This window comes from Poromitra crassiceps (assembly GCF_964638095.1).
Source record: "Poromitra crassiceps genome assembly, chromosome: 3".
Lineage (NCBI taxonomy): Eukaryota > Metazoa > Chordata > Actinopteri > Beryciformes > Melamphaidae > Poromitra > Poromitra crassiceps.
The window spans coordinates 79,422,021-79,442,066 of NC_139625.1; the positions used below are offsets into that span (position 1 = coordinate 79,422,021).

Here is a 20,046-nt window from a genome sequence, read left to right on the forward strand (position 1 = left end):
CATTTTTAAACCTTCCACTAACACCTTACCTGTCATACAGTGTGACAGGGTTCGCACACCTTCTTAAATATCAAATTCAAGGATTTTCAAGGACTTTCCAGAGGCCTATACCACGAAGCAAGATTAGTGGCTTAGCGAGGTAACTTCAGGTTTAACCATAGGTTTGCCGTACCACGACGCTTCTTCTTACCGAGATAGATCACCATAGCAACTTATGCACTACGGCTAACCTGCTTTGTAGCAGGTTAAGTTCAGAGGATAAGATCAAAACCCATGAAAGACCCACCTGCTTACCAATCAGCTCTCTGGAAACAGCGAGTCGCCATTCATATGGTCCCCATATGAAAAATACATTGCATTCAAATGAAAAAGAAAAAAAACATATGGCTCCTGTTGAATTAATCAAGGACTGAAGCCTTGCACTTGTTGCAGGCTACATTTAACTTAAGCTCTACATACTACTTTGGAATATGTTTTTATATAGCCTATTCATTTTTGTGCTCTCAAGTAGGCTAGATACGTTGTTTGACCCCGCCGATCGATTGCAGCTGAACGTGGAGAAATATCACTAAACCGGCGTAAAAAGGTTACATAAACGTCTCCAAAGCGCACAGTGCCGTGTGCGCAACGGAACTGAGGCTGACGTTGGGTTGGACATGGACATACATGCCAGAATAACCTACTACATCTAAGCAATTTAATATGGGATCGCCTGCACACAGATTATTCATATCTAGGCTACTCCTGCATTTTGCAGCTGCAACTGTGTTGCTTTTGGCCTGTGTGATGTGATTGAACTTCATATTATTTCCAGCATAGTCCTTGTATGAAATATGGAGATATGCGACTCTGCTGCCAATAGCTTATAGGCCTATGTGACCACAAAATGGCAATTTTTTTTATAAATGAAATCTATGCCCGCACGTACCGTGTCGATTCAGTTCAGCAGCCTTTTTTAATTTTATTATAATTATTTGTTTATTGATAGCCTATTAGCCTATAGGAATTATTCCATCAGTGCACCAAATGCATCATGAGATCATTATTATTCATTGAGCCTAAATGGTCTAAATACACCTACGGATTTTGGAAATGTAGACTGAGATAGATTACACATTACTTCCACTCGCAAAAAAGACATGGAGGTTTTATTGAGAGGGTGAATTGAGCTGCTGTAGGAATATACATAAGGCAGAAACCGCTCTTCAAAGAAATGACTGATGTGAATAAAAGCGGTAACTTTAGACAGTCATTCAGGAACAGACTAATAATATCCAACGCAGATTTTGATTCTGACACAGGCTGCGTTTACATGGACCGTTTATTCCCCTTTTCATTCGGAATTAACGTTCAATCCTATTAAAAGTTATCATGTAAACATCTGAAAAAACTTAAATCCGAATGAAAATGGCCAATCCGAATGAAAATTCAATCCGATGTAAGTGGCCGGTTGATTCCGTTTTTTATTCCGAATGAAACCATTTTGCGTTCATGTATACCCTTTTTTAGGAATTAAGTTCATTCCGGTCTTTCTGCGCATGCTCGCTCCCTTTTTCATCCACTGCTGTCTGGCCTTGCGAGTGGGAAAAGGCAATGGACTGAGGTACAGCGGTTTTCTACTGCCTCCCTTCTCCTCCTCAGCAGACGCAGAATAAGCAGTAGCATATTACTGTCGTGCTGCTGCTTAACACAAACGATCAAAATGAAACAGAAAAGTGCGGTGATAACGTTTTCTTCCATGTTGTTGCTGTTTCTAGCTCGTCGCTCGCACCGGTAAATCGCTGTCCGTTCTCAAGAAGAGCTATTCAGTTGGTTCATGAAATCGCTGGGCTGCGTGTCCTCCAGTGTTGCTCCTGGCCAATCCCGGCGCCACAGGGCGTGGTTATTGCTTATCCTATGTGGGGTTAGAAATCACGCAGCGCTGAGAACTCTGCTGAGTGTTTACTTCTGGTAAACGTAATGACGTTAACATCCTGTTTACGTTTATCCAATCAGAAGCCTTCCCAGCCCCAAACCTTACGATGACTCAAAAACATCAGATTAAAGTTTCTTTCATGTAACCACCTTTTCGGAATTAAGATTTTACATGTAAACTCGCAGGAAAAAACTTTACTTCTGAATGATTTCATTCGGAAGTTTTAATTCTGAATTAAAAGTCATCATGTAAACGTAGCCACAGTAAAGCTTCACGATTTGCGCTTTGAATGAATGAGGAAATAGGCGTGTCTGGTGCTGTAAAAGCTGGAGCAGTCCATATTGCATTGGGATTGGCTAGTTGTTAAAAAACACGCCTCTTTTGCAGGCACGAGCTCTTGTGCATGAGCATTTTCATGTGCACGGGGTTAGGGTTAGGGTTAAACCAACTCAACTTGATTAGAAAAACCTGGATCAATTTACTGAGTTGAAAACCAGAGTCATGGTATCGTTCAGCTGGAATGAAATTATCTGGTTAAGCCAAACCCGATCAAGGGACAGATCCTGGATCTGCTTATCCTACATTCGTGGTATGGGCCTCAGGCCCAATTCCCTCAAATTCAAGGACACAACATGACATACGTAGTTTGAGACATGGATCCAGGTTAATTACTCTTACAACACTGAAAATGTACTTTATAATGAGAACTAGCAGCTCAGAAGAAGCTCACAGACAACTATAAAAGAGAGAGGGAGAGAGAGAGGCTTGAATTTGTCAATACTTCTCAACTGCTGTGTTACACCTATTTACAAACATTAAGTAAAAATATAAAAATAACTTTTATTTAAATATTCTAGCACAAAATATATAAATTCAAGCACTTTCAATGACCTATGTCTATTTATGTCTATTTTCAAAAACTTCTAAGGCCTTTTTTTCCTCAAATTCACAAACTTTCAAGGATTTCAAAGACCCATGTTCCCCTGGTAGTAGAAGTAATCATAATCATAATCATAATCATAATGATATAAAATAAAAATCTATATATATAAATTTGGCAATGTGGACAATCTCTGTTCTCTGTCTGCTGTTCTCTGTCTGTTTAATTATTTTGTGCCGGCCACAGCTATGCCGTTTTACGTGCAATCATTAGGTGATTGCCCTAATTACACATGTCATCAGTGATGATGTCATCAGTGATGCCATACGGGCATTGTGACATCACTGATGATGTCATCAGTGACACACACACACACGAGAGAGACTGAGGGAGAGAGACTGAGTCAGAGAGAGAGAGAGGGGGAGAGACTGAGGGAGAGAGAGAGAGAGAGACATTGCGCGTGCGCCAATAGGGCAGGCAAGGCCGCATACGCATAGTATAGCGGCCGAGCTGCGTATGCGCTCGGCGAGCTGCAGGGTGGGCGAGGCTGCGCAGTGGGCGAGCCTAGGAATCGAGCACGCGTAGCGCGCAAGATGCCTAGTAATAATAATCATCATCATCATCATTATATCTATGAAGTCCAATGTACAAATCATATTTAACTGGTCAAATCAATAATTAATAAGCTATCAGAGCTTCACCTGGATCGATCATTGATGTTCAGAGCCTGTGAGCTGTCGGTTCCTAAGCTGATTTTAATAAAGGACACTTTAAAATATAGCAGAATTGTAGCACATTTATTCTGAACTGTTACATTATATACACGTGGTCAAACAGAAAAACCTCACAAAAATATAATCATTAGAGCAAAATATCTCAGGAAAAATAGCCATTAATAATAGCTGTGTGCTGTCTAACATAACAAACCACTGAATCTTAATATCTCAGCTCTACTCTAGGTTTTTAAGGAACAATAATGATACATTTCAAAGACAATAGACGCTGAACATATTTTAACAAAGAAGCTCTAGAGTAGCCTACTCCTAAATACTAATATGGAAATAAAACAATTATTATATTAATATGATGTAAAATAAAGTAACAGGAGAAAAATACAAAAGCAGATTTATCAAAAGGATCGCAGGTTATATAACATTCGAAAAAGTGACAAAATGATTGACAGCACAACAAACTATGGTTAACTGATCTAGTCTCAGGGTTCCTCCACATTTTCAATTAAAAAAAATCCTACTTTTTCCAGACCTTGATTTGAATTTGAATAGAATAGAATTTGTCTGGTGTTCAATATGATTTACACAGATATACTTCTTGCCCATGCTAACTAGGTCATATCACTGTATATAGTATATAGATTATAGAGATTGTTCTTCACAGCAACAAATATCTGAATAATGTGAGATGATTGGCAGGGTTCCTACATGCTTTAAATGTTAAAACTCCATATTTCTCCAGGCAGACCGACCCTGTGATCTTGACTGGATGTGCTTTTGTAGCCTGGGTAAGCCTTCAACATGACGTCACAGGCTATGCCAAAAAGCTAAATTGGCATAAACATTGGGAGTATATACAGTAGATGCTTTTAACAAACATGGCTGACGTACCTCCGCTTCACAAATGGTTAGCCAAAAAATGCTAATGTGGATTTATGTGCTGGTAGCATATTGTGTTGTGAGCCTCAATCAATTGTCTTATTTACAGTGAGTATGTTTACATGCACACTATTACTGGTATTCAGAATATGAATTTGATACAGGTCATGTAAACAGCATATTCCATTTGAATATTCTGAATTATGCCTTATTCCGAATTAGCATTTTCAGATTAAGACATGGGATACGCCGATATGATTTGGGTTTTTAGGAGCATTCTTTGGACATGTTTACAGCTCATTGGGAATGTGTCTTAATCAGGGACACACGGCCTCTTGCCTACTGTCGGCTACAGTACAAACCAACTAGCCAGAGATGCATGCCCATAAGAAAAGCTCACATCAGAAGGAGAAACACACCTACTTTTAACCATTTTGAAAGACTTGGATATCAACAAGTTTTTGGATCTGTGCAAATATCACAACGCCAATGTTTTCAAGAAGGTTGTTGAACGTGAAAGAGGGAGGGCTTTACAGTTACGTTATGTTGCAGTAATCACTCAGAGTAGGCTATGGACGGCTGCATGTAAACAGGAATATTAGAGGAATATTTATTTCCACATTAGCCATGTAAACAGCTTAGTTTTTTTTAAATAATGGGCAAAGAACAGGATATAGTATTTTGTTCATCTAAATTTTGTCAATGATGAAACAGTAAACCAGTGATCACAGAGTGGGAGGAGTCAGAGTTGGCTTCTTAACATTGCTGCCAATAGACCATTTTCACAGCAGCCATTTTGTGTCTCAAAGGCAGGCTAAACACAGGTGTAACCAAAACATGAATGATTTCCAACCTCCATTCCATTTAGGTGTTCCAGTGCCAGGGCCCTCATTAATGTTGGTTGCACCTGTGTTTCCCCTGCCTTTGAAACACAACATGGCTGCACTGAAAAGGGTCTATAGTGACCTTGAAGCTGTGGTAGTACGTCAGTCATATTGATGAAAGGCTTTATTGGGTTGAGGCTGACGGGGGAAAGAGCTGCTTTCAGGGTCGGAGGCCGGGCAGCGTTCCTGCGGCGTTAGCGAGGAGGCAGCGGCTGCATCTGCAGCGAGTCATACGTGTCCTTATTGGCCTTGCTGAGACCCTGAGGGAGACGGACACAAAGGGGTTAAACTGGGGTCACTTCAACATCTATAGAGCAGAGGTTCTCAAATGTTTTTCAGCCAAGGACCCTTTACAAGATAGAAAATATACCGGGGACCCCCTCATTCTGATTTGTGATTTTGGGCTAAGCTTAATTGTTTCCAAGGTAACATGCTTGACTTTTAAATTGATAGGTTTGTTAGATTGGAATGTAATCCATGAACCATTTTAGATTTAAAGCTTCAAATATTTTTGTTGAACTATGAAGCTTTTGCTACAAAAAAAAGGTTTTTATTTTTATTTTCCTGAAAACTTTTCGCGGACCCCCTGGCAAAGTGCCACGGACCCCCATTTGAGAACCACTGCATATAGAGTACCGCAGGGCTGATGTATTTTTGTAGGCCAACCCAGAAGTCATGCACTTCCTGATTCCTTTGTCTCAAAGTCACTGCGATTTCTGTATGGAGGTTTTGATTAAACGCTTCAAATAAGGTCTGTGGTTAACACAGGTTTATGAAACGCAGAATTTTATGTTCAGCAAGATCATTTTCACAAATGAGGACCACTTTTATGATTTTTGAAGCGTTTTCTGAAAATTGCAATTTTTAAAAATCACATTTACGTGTCAAAATTCATAAAAGTGGTCTTCAATTGTGAAGATTATCTTGCCAAACACAAATTTAGCTGTTTCATCAACTTTTGTAAACCACAGCCCTTATTTCAGGCATTTAACTGAAATCCCCATACAAAAAACCCTTTGTCTTTGAGGCGAGGGAACCGAAAGTGTTAACTCATTGCGGACTCATTCCTGCGGTACTCTGTAGAGCTCAACAGTGACTGCCCACTTTTTCTCAGCTCCCATTCCATCATGCAGAGAATTACCCATTTATTTTCTCCACAGACATTTCGGGGAAAAAATCTTTATGGTATGGTATGGTATGGTATGGTATGGTATGGTATGGTATGGTATGGTATGGTATGGTATGGTATATGGTATGGTATGGTGTTTATTCTTAATCCCCGAGGGGAAACATGGTTTGCCACCAGAGCGAGTACAGATATACACAAACAGGAAACAGTAACATACATACATATAGAACAAGTTTTAAGCCTGGAACTAATCGTGCATTCCTTTATAACTGGGAACTGGTAATTTTATGGTTCAAAGTTCATGAGCTGGGACGGTGACGTCACTAGAGCTGGTTCCCATTCCAAACTCGTAGGAGCCTCAGCAGCCCCGACCTCAAAAATCCAAGTTGGCTGCTCCGCACAACAACAGTAGTTATAATCGTATAAATGCTATTTAGCACTTCTGTCTTGTTTGTGTCTCATGAAAATCAGCTGTACACACAGCACGGCCTACTTCTATCTGTGTGGACATTAGGCTGCAGTGTTTGTATGCGCAAAATGCCACAAAATGCCTTGTTATCAACTGTTATTGCTAACAATGGCTAGCCTGGCTAGCGAGTGGATCTGACCAGTGAACAGTGAACTTCCCAACTCAACCTTTCTGCAAATGGAATGCTAACAAAACGGATGTGACGTCATTTAGCCTCCACATCTTTTGCGATAAAGGAACGCACGATAAGCCAACCAGTGACCTACTGAATCGTGAGTGACCATAAAACATTTCACTTGGAGCAAAAATAAAAAGCAGTATTTTTTTCCCGTTGCTTTGATCCCAGGCTTAAAACTCTTTATACTGTATAAGGATTTTTCAAAATGTCTATGGAGAAAATGCATGGGGAATTCTCTTCCAGAACGCGAGCTGAGAAAAAGTGGGCGGTCACTGTTGAGCTCTATACAGCACATACAGTATACTGTACATTTAGACCAGCCTGGTGTCCTCTAGAGAGAGAGTGGCGTCAGTGGAGGACCAAAATGCGAGACTCATTAGCCAATGAACAGCCAGGAATGGGTCTCGCGCTACTTTTGCATGCTAAAATAAAGCTGATGATGTACAATTTGATTCAAGGGGGGGAAAACCCTTTCAGAGTACAACACAAACTGTCTATTTTGCTGCAACTCGACAGTGCTGCTTAATCCAGAACCTTACTTCCTGGAACTCTTGAGATTAAATAACTGGTCCATTGGAGTGAATGGAGATGTCGGGACTCTTCTATCTACATGGCTCTGGACCAGCCCAATCGTCTGAATAAAATGGTGGCAGTTTAAAGGAACACTCCGCTGATTTTCAACCAGCTTTGTATCATTACAACATCAGTAGTACTGTATATCTGAAAACTGTAAACAGTTTTGCAGGCATTCATTTAGTTTGACAGTTATTGAGAGTTGATTTGAGTTAAGTTGTGGACCAGTGATGTCATTTGTGGATGAATGACATCACTGGTCCCCAACTTAACTCAATGTGAACAAATGGCAACATTTGGGAACCAAAATATTGCATATCAACATTTCTAGATACGTGTATATCAACGTTATACAATCATAGTCTGCTAGGGTGGTGTGGTCGGGGTGGATGGAGGGCGTAAACACTTGCCTTTCACACCAGAGGGCCATGTTCAATCCCCAGCGTGTTTGCGAAATAACCAACATTTTCAAATTTACGTTTACGGAAATGACGGTTCATTTTAAATGTTGATATGCAACGTATGCTTGGTTCACAAACATTGAGTGTCACACAGACAAAGAGTCGGCCTATTAAACGCAAGATACAAAGCTCTCGTCCTTTTTTTTACAATGACGCTGCAGCCATGATGTTGCAGTAGAACATCCTATAGAGACACTGCGGAGCGCATCACAGTTTGAAAACCACGCACACCATTGGGGAAACCTGGATCGCTAGTTCACAGGCAAAAGCGACCGTCGGAGGAAATGTGAAGAGATATGGACAGCCTGACAAGGTTTTCTGTTTTCAAGCAGACAAATCTGTCAAAGAATTATTTCAGCATACTGCCTCCAACCAAGAGGAGAAAGTACATTGAAAAAACAAACTTAATGGACTCCATCAATGCCCTTTTTCATTAATTTTTTACTCTGGATAAATGTAAATGATCCCACACAGTGGCCTGATGTTAAATACTTCGACATTTTCCAGTAACATTACTTAATTTAATCACCAGTCCAGGTAAGATAATATTGATATTAATTTCATTTTATATTTAAAAATCTGAAATGGAATATACTTTTCAGACTAGTTTGAGTGACTGACGTGACATTGCTGTTAAAGTGGATTGATGCTAAATTAACTGTTAGATAACAAATCAGGTGAGATTTCACGTTACTTTTGCATCCTGTAGCCTACTGGCACTCAATACAGAGCAACATATCCTTAGACCATCACACATGAATGCAACTCATTTGTTTGATAGAGAGGAACTGCTCAGTGCTCTCTAGCCTGGTTCACATTCTGTTTGAACCAAACACAATGTGACTGGATGGATGCTTTACCAGGCTAAGTCCTCTCTCCTTGCAGCCTAGATCCACATTTTTCTTCTCAACAGCTTCCTTGTTTTGCTCGGGAGTACAAAAAACTTTAATTGGTGACATTTGTTGGCTGTGCAGCCCACCACACAACCGCTTTTAGCCATGTTTAATTCAAGGTAAATGAGGCTGGTGAATGGAGGTGAATGGAGAGCTTTCCCCAACGATGGGCATGGTCTATTTCATGCAGTGTCTCTATTAGCTTTCGGGAAGTTCTTTGACGCAGAATCAGATGATGTGCAAATATACAAACAAACTGATAGAGAAAATTTACATCACATTAGCCTTTATTTGGACAATCAGTGGACCAGCTCAGTGGCCTTGTGGTCTGAGTGTCCGCCCTGAGACTGGGAGGTCGTGAGTTCGATCCCCGGCCGAGTCATACCAAAGACTATAAAAATGGGACCCATTTGCCGCCCTGCTTGGCACTCAGCATCAAAGGGTTGGAATTGGGGGGTTAAATCACCATGTGATTCCCGAGCGCGGCGCACGCTGCCGCTCACCGCTCCCCCAGGGGATGGGTCAAATGCGGAGAACAAATTTCACACATTGTGTGACAATCAGTGGGACTTTACCTTTACCTTTATCACTAGTTATTAATATATTCATATACATTTCCATTTTAGTTACATATAGTTATGACACAGACATACTTCATATTTAGATGACCTGTGTACATACACAGATAGACATCATATTTGGATAACCTGTGTACATACACAGACAAACGTATTTAGATAACTTGTACCTTACATTTGCAGCTCCTCTCTATCGCACACTGTGCCCTGTCACCGTGCCACGGTGCCCTCTACAGGGCCAGAATAACAGATAGGTTGAGTCTACAGAATAGCCTTCAAGTGTGCGTCAAGACATGTCATCTGATGTGTGTCCTATAAGTATCTTTGACTTTCTGTTCAATGTATGTAAGCCTGTGTATCCATTCGTGAATATGCAAGAGTGCATCTCTTGGCCAAGATCTATGTCAAATACATCATATCAGACGACTTCTTCTGACTCCTGGCTCCATCATTTCATTTCAACTCGGATGGATACACAGGCTAACATACATTGAACAGAAAGTCAAAGATACTTATAGGACACACATCAGATGACATGTCTTGACGCACACTTGAAGGCTACTCTGTAGACTCAACCTATCTGTTATTCTGGCCCTGTAGAGGGCACCGTGGCACGGTGACAGGGCACAGTGTGCGATAGAGAGGAGCTGCAAATGTAAGGTACAAGTTATCTAAATACGTTTGTCTGTGTATGTACACAGGTTATCCAAATATGATGTCTATCTGTGTATGTACACAGGTCATCTAAATATGAAGTATGTCTGTGTCATAACTATATGTAACTAAAATGGAAATGTATATGAATATATTAATAACTAGTGATTGTCCAAATAAAGGCTAATGTGATGTAAATTTTCTCTATCACAAACATTTGCAATAGCAAACACTGATGGTTATACAGACAGAAACACTGACTGGAGGGGGCACCTTCTCTCCTCCATTAACTCCCTCAATTGATTTGAATGGGATTTGGCATTGGAATTAAGGGGTGAATTACATGGTGGCACGCCACCAACCAACGCACTCAGTCCAGTCACTCACCTCGTAGACCTGCTCATTCTTTTTGTGGCGCTGCAGAGAGAAGAACATGAATAATATTAGAAAACACTCCCTATAGTCCCTAATAATAATAAATATTGAACATTGAAGTATTATTATTGTTGTTATTATTATTATTATTATTATTAATAATAATAATAATAATACCATCACAACACTCACCTCTCTTTTGACAGGCAGCTCCTTATATTCTCCTTCTGTGCGTCTGTTCAAGCCCTGGACCGGAAATAACAGAATTATTGTTATGTTATGTTATGTTATGTTATGTTATGTTATGTTATGTTATGTTATATTATATTATATTATATTATACTAGTGGACCCGTGGGAGTTAGACGTTCCCCTGGGAGTTAACCCCTCTCGTCTGGAACACGGTGGTCTGACTGGTCTCCAAAGCCTCCGGGACACACTCAAATGACATCATCACTGAACTTATATAGCCTCAGCTTTAGGGCAATCATTAATTAGGGCTAAAAAATCAGGCTCCGCCAGGTCAGCCGCAGGAGTGCTCTTTACACTTCCTGAAAGTTTCAGCCCGATCACACGTATAACGGCATGGCTGTGGCCGAACCAAATTCTGCTCGCTCGCTCGCTCACTCACTCACTCACTCACTCACTCACTCACTCACTCACTCACACACACACAGAAACTTCTCAATTTATTCAATTATAGTGCTTGAGTGACATCACTCAGCGCACATTTCCCCAACTTCGCATCACTGATGAGTGACCAGTAGTGAGAGAAAAGTAGAGTCCCAACATTGACTGATGTCATAGACACTGTGACATCATTGACATCACAATTGCTCGAGTGACCATCACTGATGACATCATCGAGTGCTCGAGTGACTTCACTGATGATATCAAGACATTGTGACATCATCAGTGACATCATTACTGACCAAAATCATCACAAATCTCACAATGTGGGACCAAAATAAGTTAAGTTAAGTTATCCTTTATTTATCCCCATGGAGAAATTCATCCTCTGCATTTGACCCATCCTCTACTAGGAACCTTTCTAGAAGTACAAAATCACAGACAGAAAGACAGACAGAGCCCACTTACTCAACTTTATGATGATTATATATTATATTGTATTGTATTGTATTGTATTGTATTGTATTGTATTGTATTGTATTATATTATATATTATAGTATATTACAGTATATTATATTGTGTTGTATTATTAAATTAAATTAAATTAAATTAAATTATATTATATTATATTATATTATATTATATTATATTATATTATACAGAGAGCCAGACAAACCCTGGAAAAAGGAGCCTTTAAAAAAGGAGCTTTAACCAAATCATACACATTTAGGCTATTCTATGTCATCTAATATTAATAACTAATTCATATTTTTTCCCACTTCCATTCACTGAGCCTCCCCTGAAACTGCTTGGAGCCCCCCCACTTTGAAAACCTCTGCATTAGGGCATTCACGATTACTGAGATTTAGTAGTCATCGACTAGTCCCACAAAGTGGTCGACTAGTCCATTGTGGGAGATATATATTTACACTCGATAAAAACCATCAATTCTCGTCAAAAAGGTCTGAAAAACAGCCAGTAAAGGGTTAACTAGTCTCGCTGGCCAGCCTCCCCTCCCTACCGTCCAAGGAGTCTGGCGCCGCAGGTCTCCATAGTGGGATTGCGATGGGCGGCAGTGCCCTTGGAAAATAGTTTCAAACAATCCAACTTGCCGTTTTCAGACACACAGGGAGGAGGGAGCGGAAGCCGCTCTGTTTGACATGGTCGTCGGAGCCAATGACAGAGCTTGTAATAAGCCGGGAGCGGATCTGGCAGCTTGAAACATAATCACTCCAATGAGAGAGCAGAGTAGAGCAGGGGAGGGTTTATGTTTATCCCAGTTATGGAGACCTGCGGCGCCAGACTCCTCGGACGGAACGGAAGGGAGAGGAGGCTGGCCAGCGAGACTAAAGGCCCAATTATACTCCATTTTCATCCGTAAATAAGGGCGTCCGTTTCAAACGGTGTAATCGTCACTGCCCACATACTTCCATACGTCTTACACGTTGGTATCATGTTAAACAATACATCCACCAGTGGGCAGTAGAGAGTCAAATGTATGAGTGTGTATGTGGTTCTGGTCCGTTTCATGCGTATCCGTAAGCTTTCAGAAGACGGACAGAAAACGGACGAAATGAACGCAGAGTACGGACAGAAGGCTCTGTCCGTCTCCGTCTCCGTCTTTAACGTTGAGTATAATTGGCCCTTTAGGGTTAACTAATGTAGGCGGGACTGACCTGCGGGGTATATGAGACAGCAGAGTCCTGATTGGCTCTGAGAGGCTGTTTACAAATGAGCTGCTAAACCCCAGCAACGTGTCTGAGCTGGAGATAGTGACTGTTTGACTGCAGTAACAACATAGACAGGAGTCTTTCCATCTTTAAATACCTTACATTCTGTTTATTTAACCTGGCACCATGTAGAAAATCATTGTTCAATCAAATCTATGTTAAATTTATTTATTTTAAATATTGTTTATTCATAAAACCAGAAATGAACGATTAGACTATGATGACTATGATGCACATGTCGACTAGTGGTTTTGATATAGTCGACTAATCGACTAGTCTGTGAAACTCCTACACTGCTCTATACATGTATACACTGCTAAGAGCGCTCCTCTTCCCAGCACCGCGGCTGGCGTTTCACCACTCTTGGTGGCTTGTCTGTGTGTGTGTGTGTGTGTGTGTGTGTGTGTGTGTGTGTGTGCGTGTGCGTGTGTCTGTGTGTGTGTATATATGTACAGTCTATGGTGTGTATGCGCGTGCATGCGTGTGTGTGTGTGTGTGTGTGTGTGCGCGTGTGCGTGTGTGTGTGTGTATGCGCGTGCGTGTTTGCGTGCGTGTGTGTATGCGCGTGTGTGTGTGTGTGTGTGTGTGTGTGTGTGTGTGTGTGTGCGTGTGTGTGTGTGTGTGTGTGTGTGTGCGTGCGTGTGTGTGTATGCGCGTGCGTGCGTGTGTGTTACCGTATAGGTGTCATCAGCTCCCGCAGCCACGCGACGGTTCTGTAGAGTAGAACAGACCAGGTTAGATCAGAATGAAGTAGAGGGAACCGGAAACAGACTCTTGGTAAAACGGGTTTTTAACAAACAAACTGTTTTCTAATAAACTGTCTTATGGCAGTTTGACCCAGAGGAACCCGGGTTCCTCCAGGTTCTCTGGTTTGGGTCGAGGTTCTATGGAACCAAAATGACTGAAAGAACCTTGGTTTGACAAATAAGGTCTGCACGTTAGCAACCTTACCTGGTGTCACAGTTTGTGAAATATAGTCACAATATTGAATCTATCCATTACATTAGATGTATGAATCAGCACGATAATAGACTAATGATTTTTGAAGCGTAAATGTGATTCTTAAAAATCGAGATTTTCAGAAAATGCTTCAAAAATCTTAAAAGTGGTCCTCATTTGTGAAGAGTATCTTGCTGAACACATTTCAGACATTTAACCAAAATCCCCACACAAAAATCCCATTGACTTCCCTAAGGAACCAGGAAGTGCATGAGTTGACTGGGTTGGCCTACAAAAATACATCATCCCTGCGGGTACTCTATACTGTTGAGGCGACAGACACACAGTCAGCTCTTCACAGAGCTGAGGACCTCCAACAGCCACCAGATGAGGGTGACATCATCTAAAAGCCCCTGTATCATCGTGTTTGATGTGGTGTTACACACACACACACACACACACACACACACACACACACACACACACACACACATACACACACACACACACACACACACACACACACACACACACACACACTCACTCGTCCTCTCTCTGGGTCTCCCTTCACCAGCGGGGCATATCCTCCGGCATCTTGTCCTTTCAGATCCTAAACACACAAACAAACCATCTTACAACAAATTATTCAGACGTTTTCAAAGACTATAAATTGAAGATTCCAGATTCACTTGAATACCCACAGTAAGTAATCAGTATGCAGCACAGCGGTCACATCAGGGTGTCCACCCGCTATGCCGACCACCCGCAATGCCGACCTTAGGTTTAGGCGTGGGGGGTGGGAGAGGTTAGGTTTTGGGTTAGGGTCTGGGGGAGGTTAGGTTTAGGCGTGGGGGGTGGGAGAGGTTAGGTTTTGGGTTAGGGTCTGGGGGAGGTTAGGTTTAGGCGTGGGGGGTGGGAGAGGTTAGGTTTTGGGTTAGGGTCTGGGGGAGGTTAGGTTTAGGCGTGGGGGTGGGAGAGGTTAGGTTTTGGGTTAGGGTCTGGGGGAGGTTAGGTTTAGGCGTGGGGGTGGGAGAGGTTAGGTTTTGGGTTAGGGTCTGGGAGAGGTTAGGTTTAGGCATGGGGGCTGGGAGAGGGGAGGTCGGAACAGCGGGAGGTCGGAACAGCGACATGGAACCCACATCAGTAGCAGAAGACAAAGCAATATAGAAAACAATCACAAAGATTCAAGATTCAAGATTCACTTTATTGTCCCACGGGTGGGAAATTTGTCTTGGGCTAACACCCACACTGCAGCTATAAGAACATACACGTACAAACACATGTTAATAAAACAGACGACAAGTGCAATACTGTAAGTACAAATAATATGTATCAAAAAAAGGGTATCTGCACAATGAAATGTCTGGCAAAGCCACAGTCAGAGAAGCCCGATCAAAAATACCGTCAAGACACATTAGACACACAACGGAATAAGTCGGGCAACTCGACAAGTTTAGGAGCTACTGTATCTCACCCCACTGCGATGCTTTCATAGTCTAGTTACGTTACTTGATATCAATGTATATCGATAATTGCGCTGTTCAGTTTCATGTCTAGATATCGATATTCGATAATTGTACAGCCCTTTATCTGGCTCTATTTAAAAGTTTAACTTAAATTGGAAAATAAAATAATTTTTAAATCTGTTTAGCCTGCAGCGTGGGACTCTGAACCTCCTCCCAGAGGGCAGTAACTCATACTCAGCATGTAAGACATGCATCAGAAACTATTCTATTGGCTTGCCTTAGAGTGGCCTGTTCAAAAATAGACTGCAGGGATGAATGGTGTTTCACCCCTATAATCTTCCATGCAGTCTGCATCAGACGGAGCAGTTTGGACTTTAGTTGTACAGATAGGTCACCAAACCAAGCTGTAATGCCGTATCTGATGAGACTCTCTAATACAGACTGATAAAAAAGTAACATACATTTTTGGTCAACACCATGAACTCTAAAGCCTGGATTATGCTTGACGCTTTGGCCGGCCGCACGGAAATGAGAGACACGGAATCCTGACGAGGAAACGTGTGGAGCTTTATACTCTGTGTGGGTTTCTGCAGGCGGAATTGAGCACGAGTCTTGAAAACTCCACTTTGTCCGCCCAGCCGCGTCCGCGTCCGCATAGTTACAAAATTCGGCGTGCGCACGGCCGGTCGAAAACCGTCCGCACGGAGCCTTGCGGAGGGGCGTGTCTGCTGATTTGACGTCACTTTTCCGCGCGGTTCCTCGCTGATGCGGAAAGCATAATGAGACCTTAAGGCGGCATAGGAAGTGCAGACGTTGTTGTAATCTGCTACACAGACTGTCTACATGGGTGTTCCAGGTTAGTGAGTTATCAACAAAAACCCCAAGATGATGTACCGTAAATTCCGGACTATAAGACGCACCGGTCTATAAGCCGCGGGACCAAAATTGACTATTTTTTTCTTCTATAAGCCGCACCGGTCTATAAGCCGCGGGTGTTTTGATGTTTAATTACCATATGAAAGGGTTCGTGCACAGAGAGGAATGTCGGGAAAGAGATCGCTGTTTGGGGAAGCTCCCATTTATTAACATTTCAACAAAACAAAACAAAAGTCAGGTCACTAATCCCCAGACAAAATCACACAACAATAGGCTATATGTGCAGCAAACCTGTAACCAGAGAAGTCAAGTCACTAATCCTCGTCTTCCTCTTCTTCCTGCGTACTGAAACCACCAAAGTCCTCATCTTCAGTGTCGGAAACGAACAGGTTCAGGGTGGCTTCGTCAACCACTCTCCTCTCTCCTTCATTGTCACTCAAAACCAACGAACTCCTCTTCATCACTGTCGGCATCGAACAGCCTCTGAAGCCTCTGACGGCCCTCAGCGCCAGCTGTGGCGGCGTCATCCTCTTCATCCCGCAGCAGTCCAGCGTTTTGGAACCCGTTGGTGATTGTGGATGTTTTCACACTCCTATAATATTCCGTGATCTTCCTTTGTGTGAATTCGCCGAAGTTTGTGATTTTCTCCTGGTAGTCGGGAGGGAGTTGTTCAGTAGTTCTCCCCCGGACGGACAGTCCCTTTCGTCTCATGAATTGGAAGCACCAAGATGGCCCACCTCTGAAATGTTCAATTTTCATCTCGGTGGCGACTGTTTTGGCCTTCTGTCGGATCTGCACCGTGGAAACGCCTCGGCCGTCTGCTCTCTGGGTCAACACCCAGTCCTCAAGGGAATCTTCAAGTTCCGGCCATCTGCTTTTGTGGCCTCTGAAGGACTTTTTTGTCTTCTTACACTGAGACAGTTCCTCCTGCTGCACCGTCCAACGCCTCACCATTGACTCATCGATGCCCAGGTTACGCGCGGCTGCTCTGTTTCCCTCTTTTAGTGCGAGTTCGACTGCTTTCAGCTTGAAAGCTGCGTCGTGTGAATTTCTGCGTACCTTCCCCATGGTAAGTGAGAGAGAGACTGCTCGTCTTGTTGTGATTCCGGGCTGATGAACTTTGCTTACCGTAATTACCATATGTAAGGGTTCACGCACAGAGGGGATTGTTGGCTGTTTGAGGAAGCTCCCATTTACCGTATTACCGTAACATTTCAACAAAACAACATAACACAACACCTTTGTTTATTTCGACAGTGCACACAGTGTCCGCGGTGTGGTGAAAAGAGGGCAACAGAGGAAATTAAAACAGAAGTGGATTTATAGGTAGAAAGAGTGCTAAAAAAGAGAGATTTTATTTGTATTTGAAAAAAAAATTCTGAAAAAATCCATAGATAACCCGCACCGTTATATAAGCCGCAGGGGCCAAAAAACGGGAAAAAAGCCGCGGCTTATAGTCCGGAATTTACGGTAAGTAAAAATGTAAAGTATAGTCCTTTAAAGTGACATAATGGGGGGATGAGGGGGGGGGGGGGGGGGCTCGTTGAAGAGGCGGATGGCAGTTGGGAAGACATTGTCCACACCAATTGTTTGTTGTTATAGGGGGGGGAAACATTAGTAAATGCCTTGATCACAGATGCCCCCCCTCCCCGCGGTACAACAGTTCAGCTTGAGTGCATTAGATCCATGTCACATAACAAGTCACATGTCAGCGCTGTTTTGGTTGCCTGGCAACAAACTGAGCGCTCCGCTTCGTTTCTAACACTTTTCCAAAAGCGAGGCGGATCGCAAATTTGAGCAGGATCGAGAAGCATAATGTCTTTTCTGAAACAAGCTCAGTAAGTACCGATCCTCATTCACATATTTTGAACTTGCCTTCAAAGAAAAACACAATGGGCCCTATCGTTGCAATCGGCGTAGAAACTGCGTTTAAGGCCTAGCGCTAGGCCGCCTAGCGCAGTTAGTGGGTGTGGACCAGCGCACTCGCTATCTTGGTATCGGCGCTACACGCAGCCTCAACCATTATAACCACGCCTTTTAAGCGTAAAATTATGCACAGTCCGCTCATTGGAGAAGTGCAGTACGCTTGCCTTTTAAGCTCCAATTCCAGGAGAAATCCGGTAAAACCAGACAAAGCCAAGCCTCTGCCCCCCCCCCCCCCTTTCTTCATCCCGTCTGTCTGTCTCCATATATAGGCTATTATTCCATATTATTATGCTTCTCAAACCAATCTAACTGCAGTTTAAATACTGCAAGCATGTAAATACGCTACACTATAGCAAGATCAAAGTGAAAAGAATGTTCTAAATGCATCAGCTCGAAAAATATAGCCTATCCCTATATGATGAGATTAATTAGATTGGTGAAAGTTTGTCCAGAAAGATATCGTTTTCTCTCCGCTGCTGCAGGTAGGATGATGCACATAAATATACCCTACATTATGTAAAGTCATTGCATAAATGTGTTTTTATTGTAAAACTAAATGTGAAGTAGGGCCAAGTTATTGGAGGGACATCACAGTAGAAGCGCATTCCGCTGTCACTTATCTAAATCACGTTAAATCGACAAGGGATATATATAGGCCCAGGAGGACATATATGTTTCACATAGGGTGGTGTTTTCATTTCATGTTTTATTTGGTCCAATATTGAAATTATTATACAATTGCAGGGTGTGTTACCATTAAACATTATTTAAATCTACCTTTATATCTATTTCGGCTCATTTGGTTGCTATTTAGTAGCGAAATGGAGTACCCCATTGCATGCTGGGACCTTTCACAGGCAGTGAACTTACAACTTATTTTTCCTATGGGACGTGTGTTGTGTCTGTCTGAGCGAGGGAGTCAGAGAGAGACAGTCATATTGTGCCTGTCAGACTGAGGAGAGAGGGAGAGAGTGACACAGAGAAGGGTGACAGAGGAGAGCCAGAGGGGAGCGCTCCGCGCAACTGGCGCACTGAATAGGCCTGGTTTTCAAAAGCGCTAAGCGCTAAATTTACGCCAGGTGGGAAGATATCATTAGGCCGGTATTTAAGGCCGACACGCCCATTCTCGCCCATTCAGGGAGTGCGCCACGCCCATTCCGCCTAAAGCGCATTTGCCAGCGTAAAGCCATGTTGATATCTTCCCGAGACAGGCGCAAGGCACGTTTTTTTGCGTTTAAGGCCCGTTTTAGCGCCGAAGGCCTGTGGGAGAATAGGGGCCCTTGTCTCCCAATTTATCAGTTTTAGCCCACCACATTCATAATTATTATAAAGAACTCCCATTTTGATTTTCTCTGGTTTATTATTTCAGATAAACTCAAAAATCTTTAGCTCATAGAGCTTGAAGGAGGACTGTTATGGAATTGGAAGAGACATAAAAAGATAAATAAATTGCTGTAGCCTACAACTAAGAAATTAACGAGGGAATTTTTCCATAGATTGGTCATGTTTTCCCCTTCCATGGTTGTAGAATTTTATAAAAAAAAAAAAAACTTGTTATTCTAATTCATTGAACAGAGGTCTTCTAAATTCTCTGGAATTACACCTAGTCTGTTCATCTCACTTCCGTCATTTCTATTGCAGCAATATGGGATTGTCAAGCAGACAGACTGACCAACACTGTCATAAAAACCTGTCATAAATGTTACATGCACTTGACAATTTGTATAATAAAATATCACAATACTTGGCATTTGTGTGATACAAGGCCCTTAAGCCCCTTCCACCAAGGTCCCTACCAACAGCCACCACAAACCCCACTACCTCCTCCTGAACCCTCCTGAACTCAGCTGAATCCCCCCCACTGACATGACCCCCCCCCC

General features: G+C 42.3%; 1 protein-coding gene across 1 annotated transcript in view; it reads right to left on the reverse strand.

Annotated features, from left to right (window-relative positions):
- Positions 1-3,582: 3,582 nt before the first annotated feature.
- Positions 3,583-20,046, reverse strand: part of cd247 (CD247 molecule) — a 41,564-nt gene continuing 25,100 nt past the window's right edge. Inside the window, exons 4-8 of the mRNA XM_083632728.1 lie at positions 14,443-14,508; positions 13,634-13,672; positions 10,792-10,845; positions 10,612-10,641; positions 3,583-5,549 (exon numbers count right to left, since the gene is read on the reverse strand). Coding sequence (XP_083488854.1) covers positions 5,484-5,549; positions 10,612-10,641; positions 10,792-10,845; positions 13,634-13,672; positions 14,443-14,508 — 255 coding nt within the window. The 3' untranslated portion in view covers positions 3,583-5,483. The remainder of the gene's footprint in view (positions 5,550-10,611; positions 10,642-10,791; positions 10,846-13,633; positions 13,673-14,442; positions 14,509-20,046) is intronic.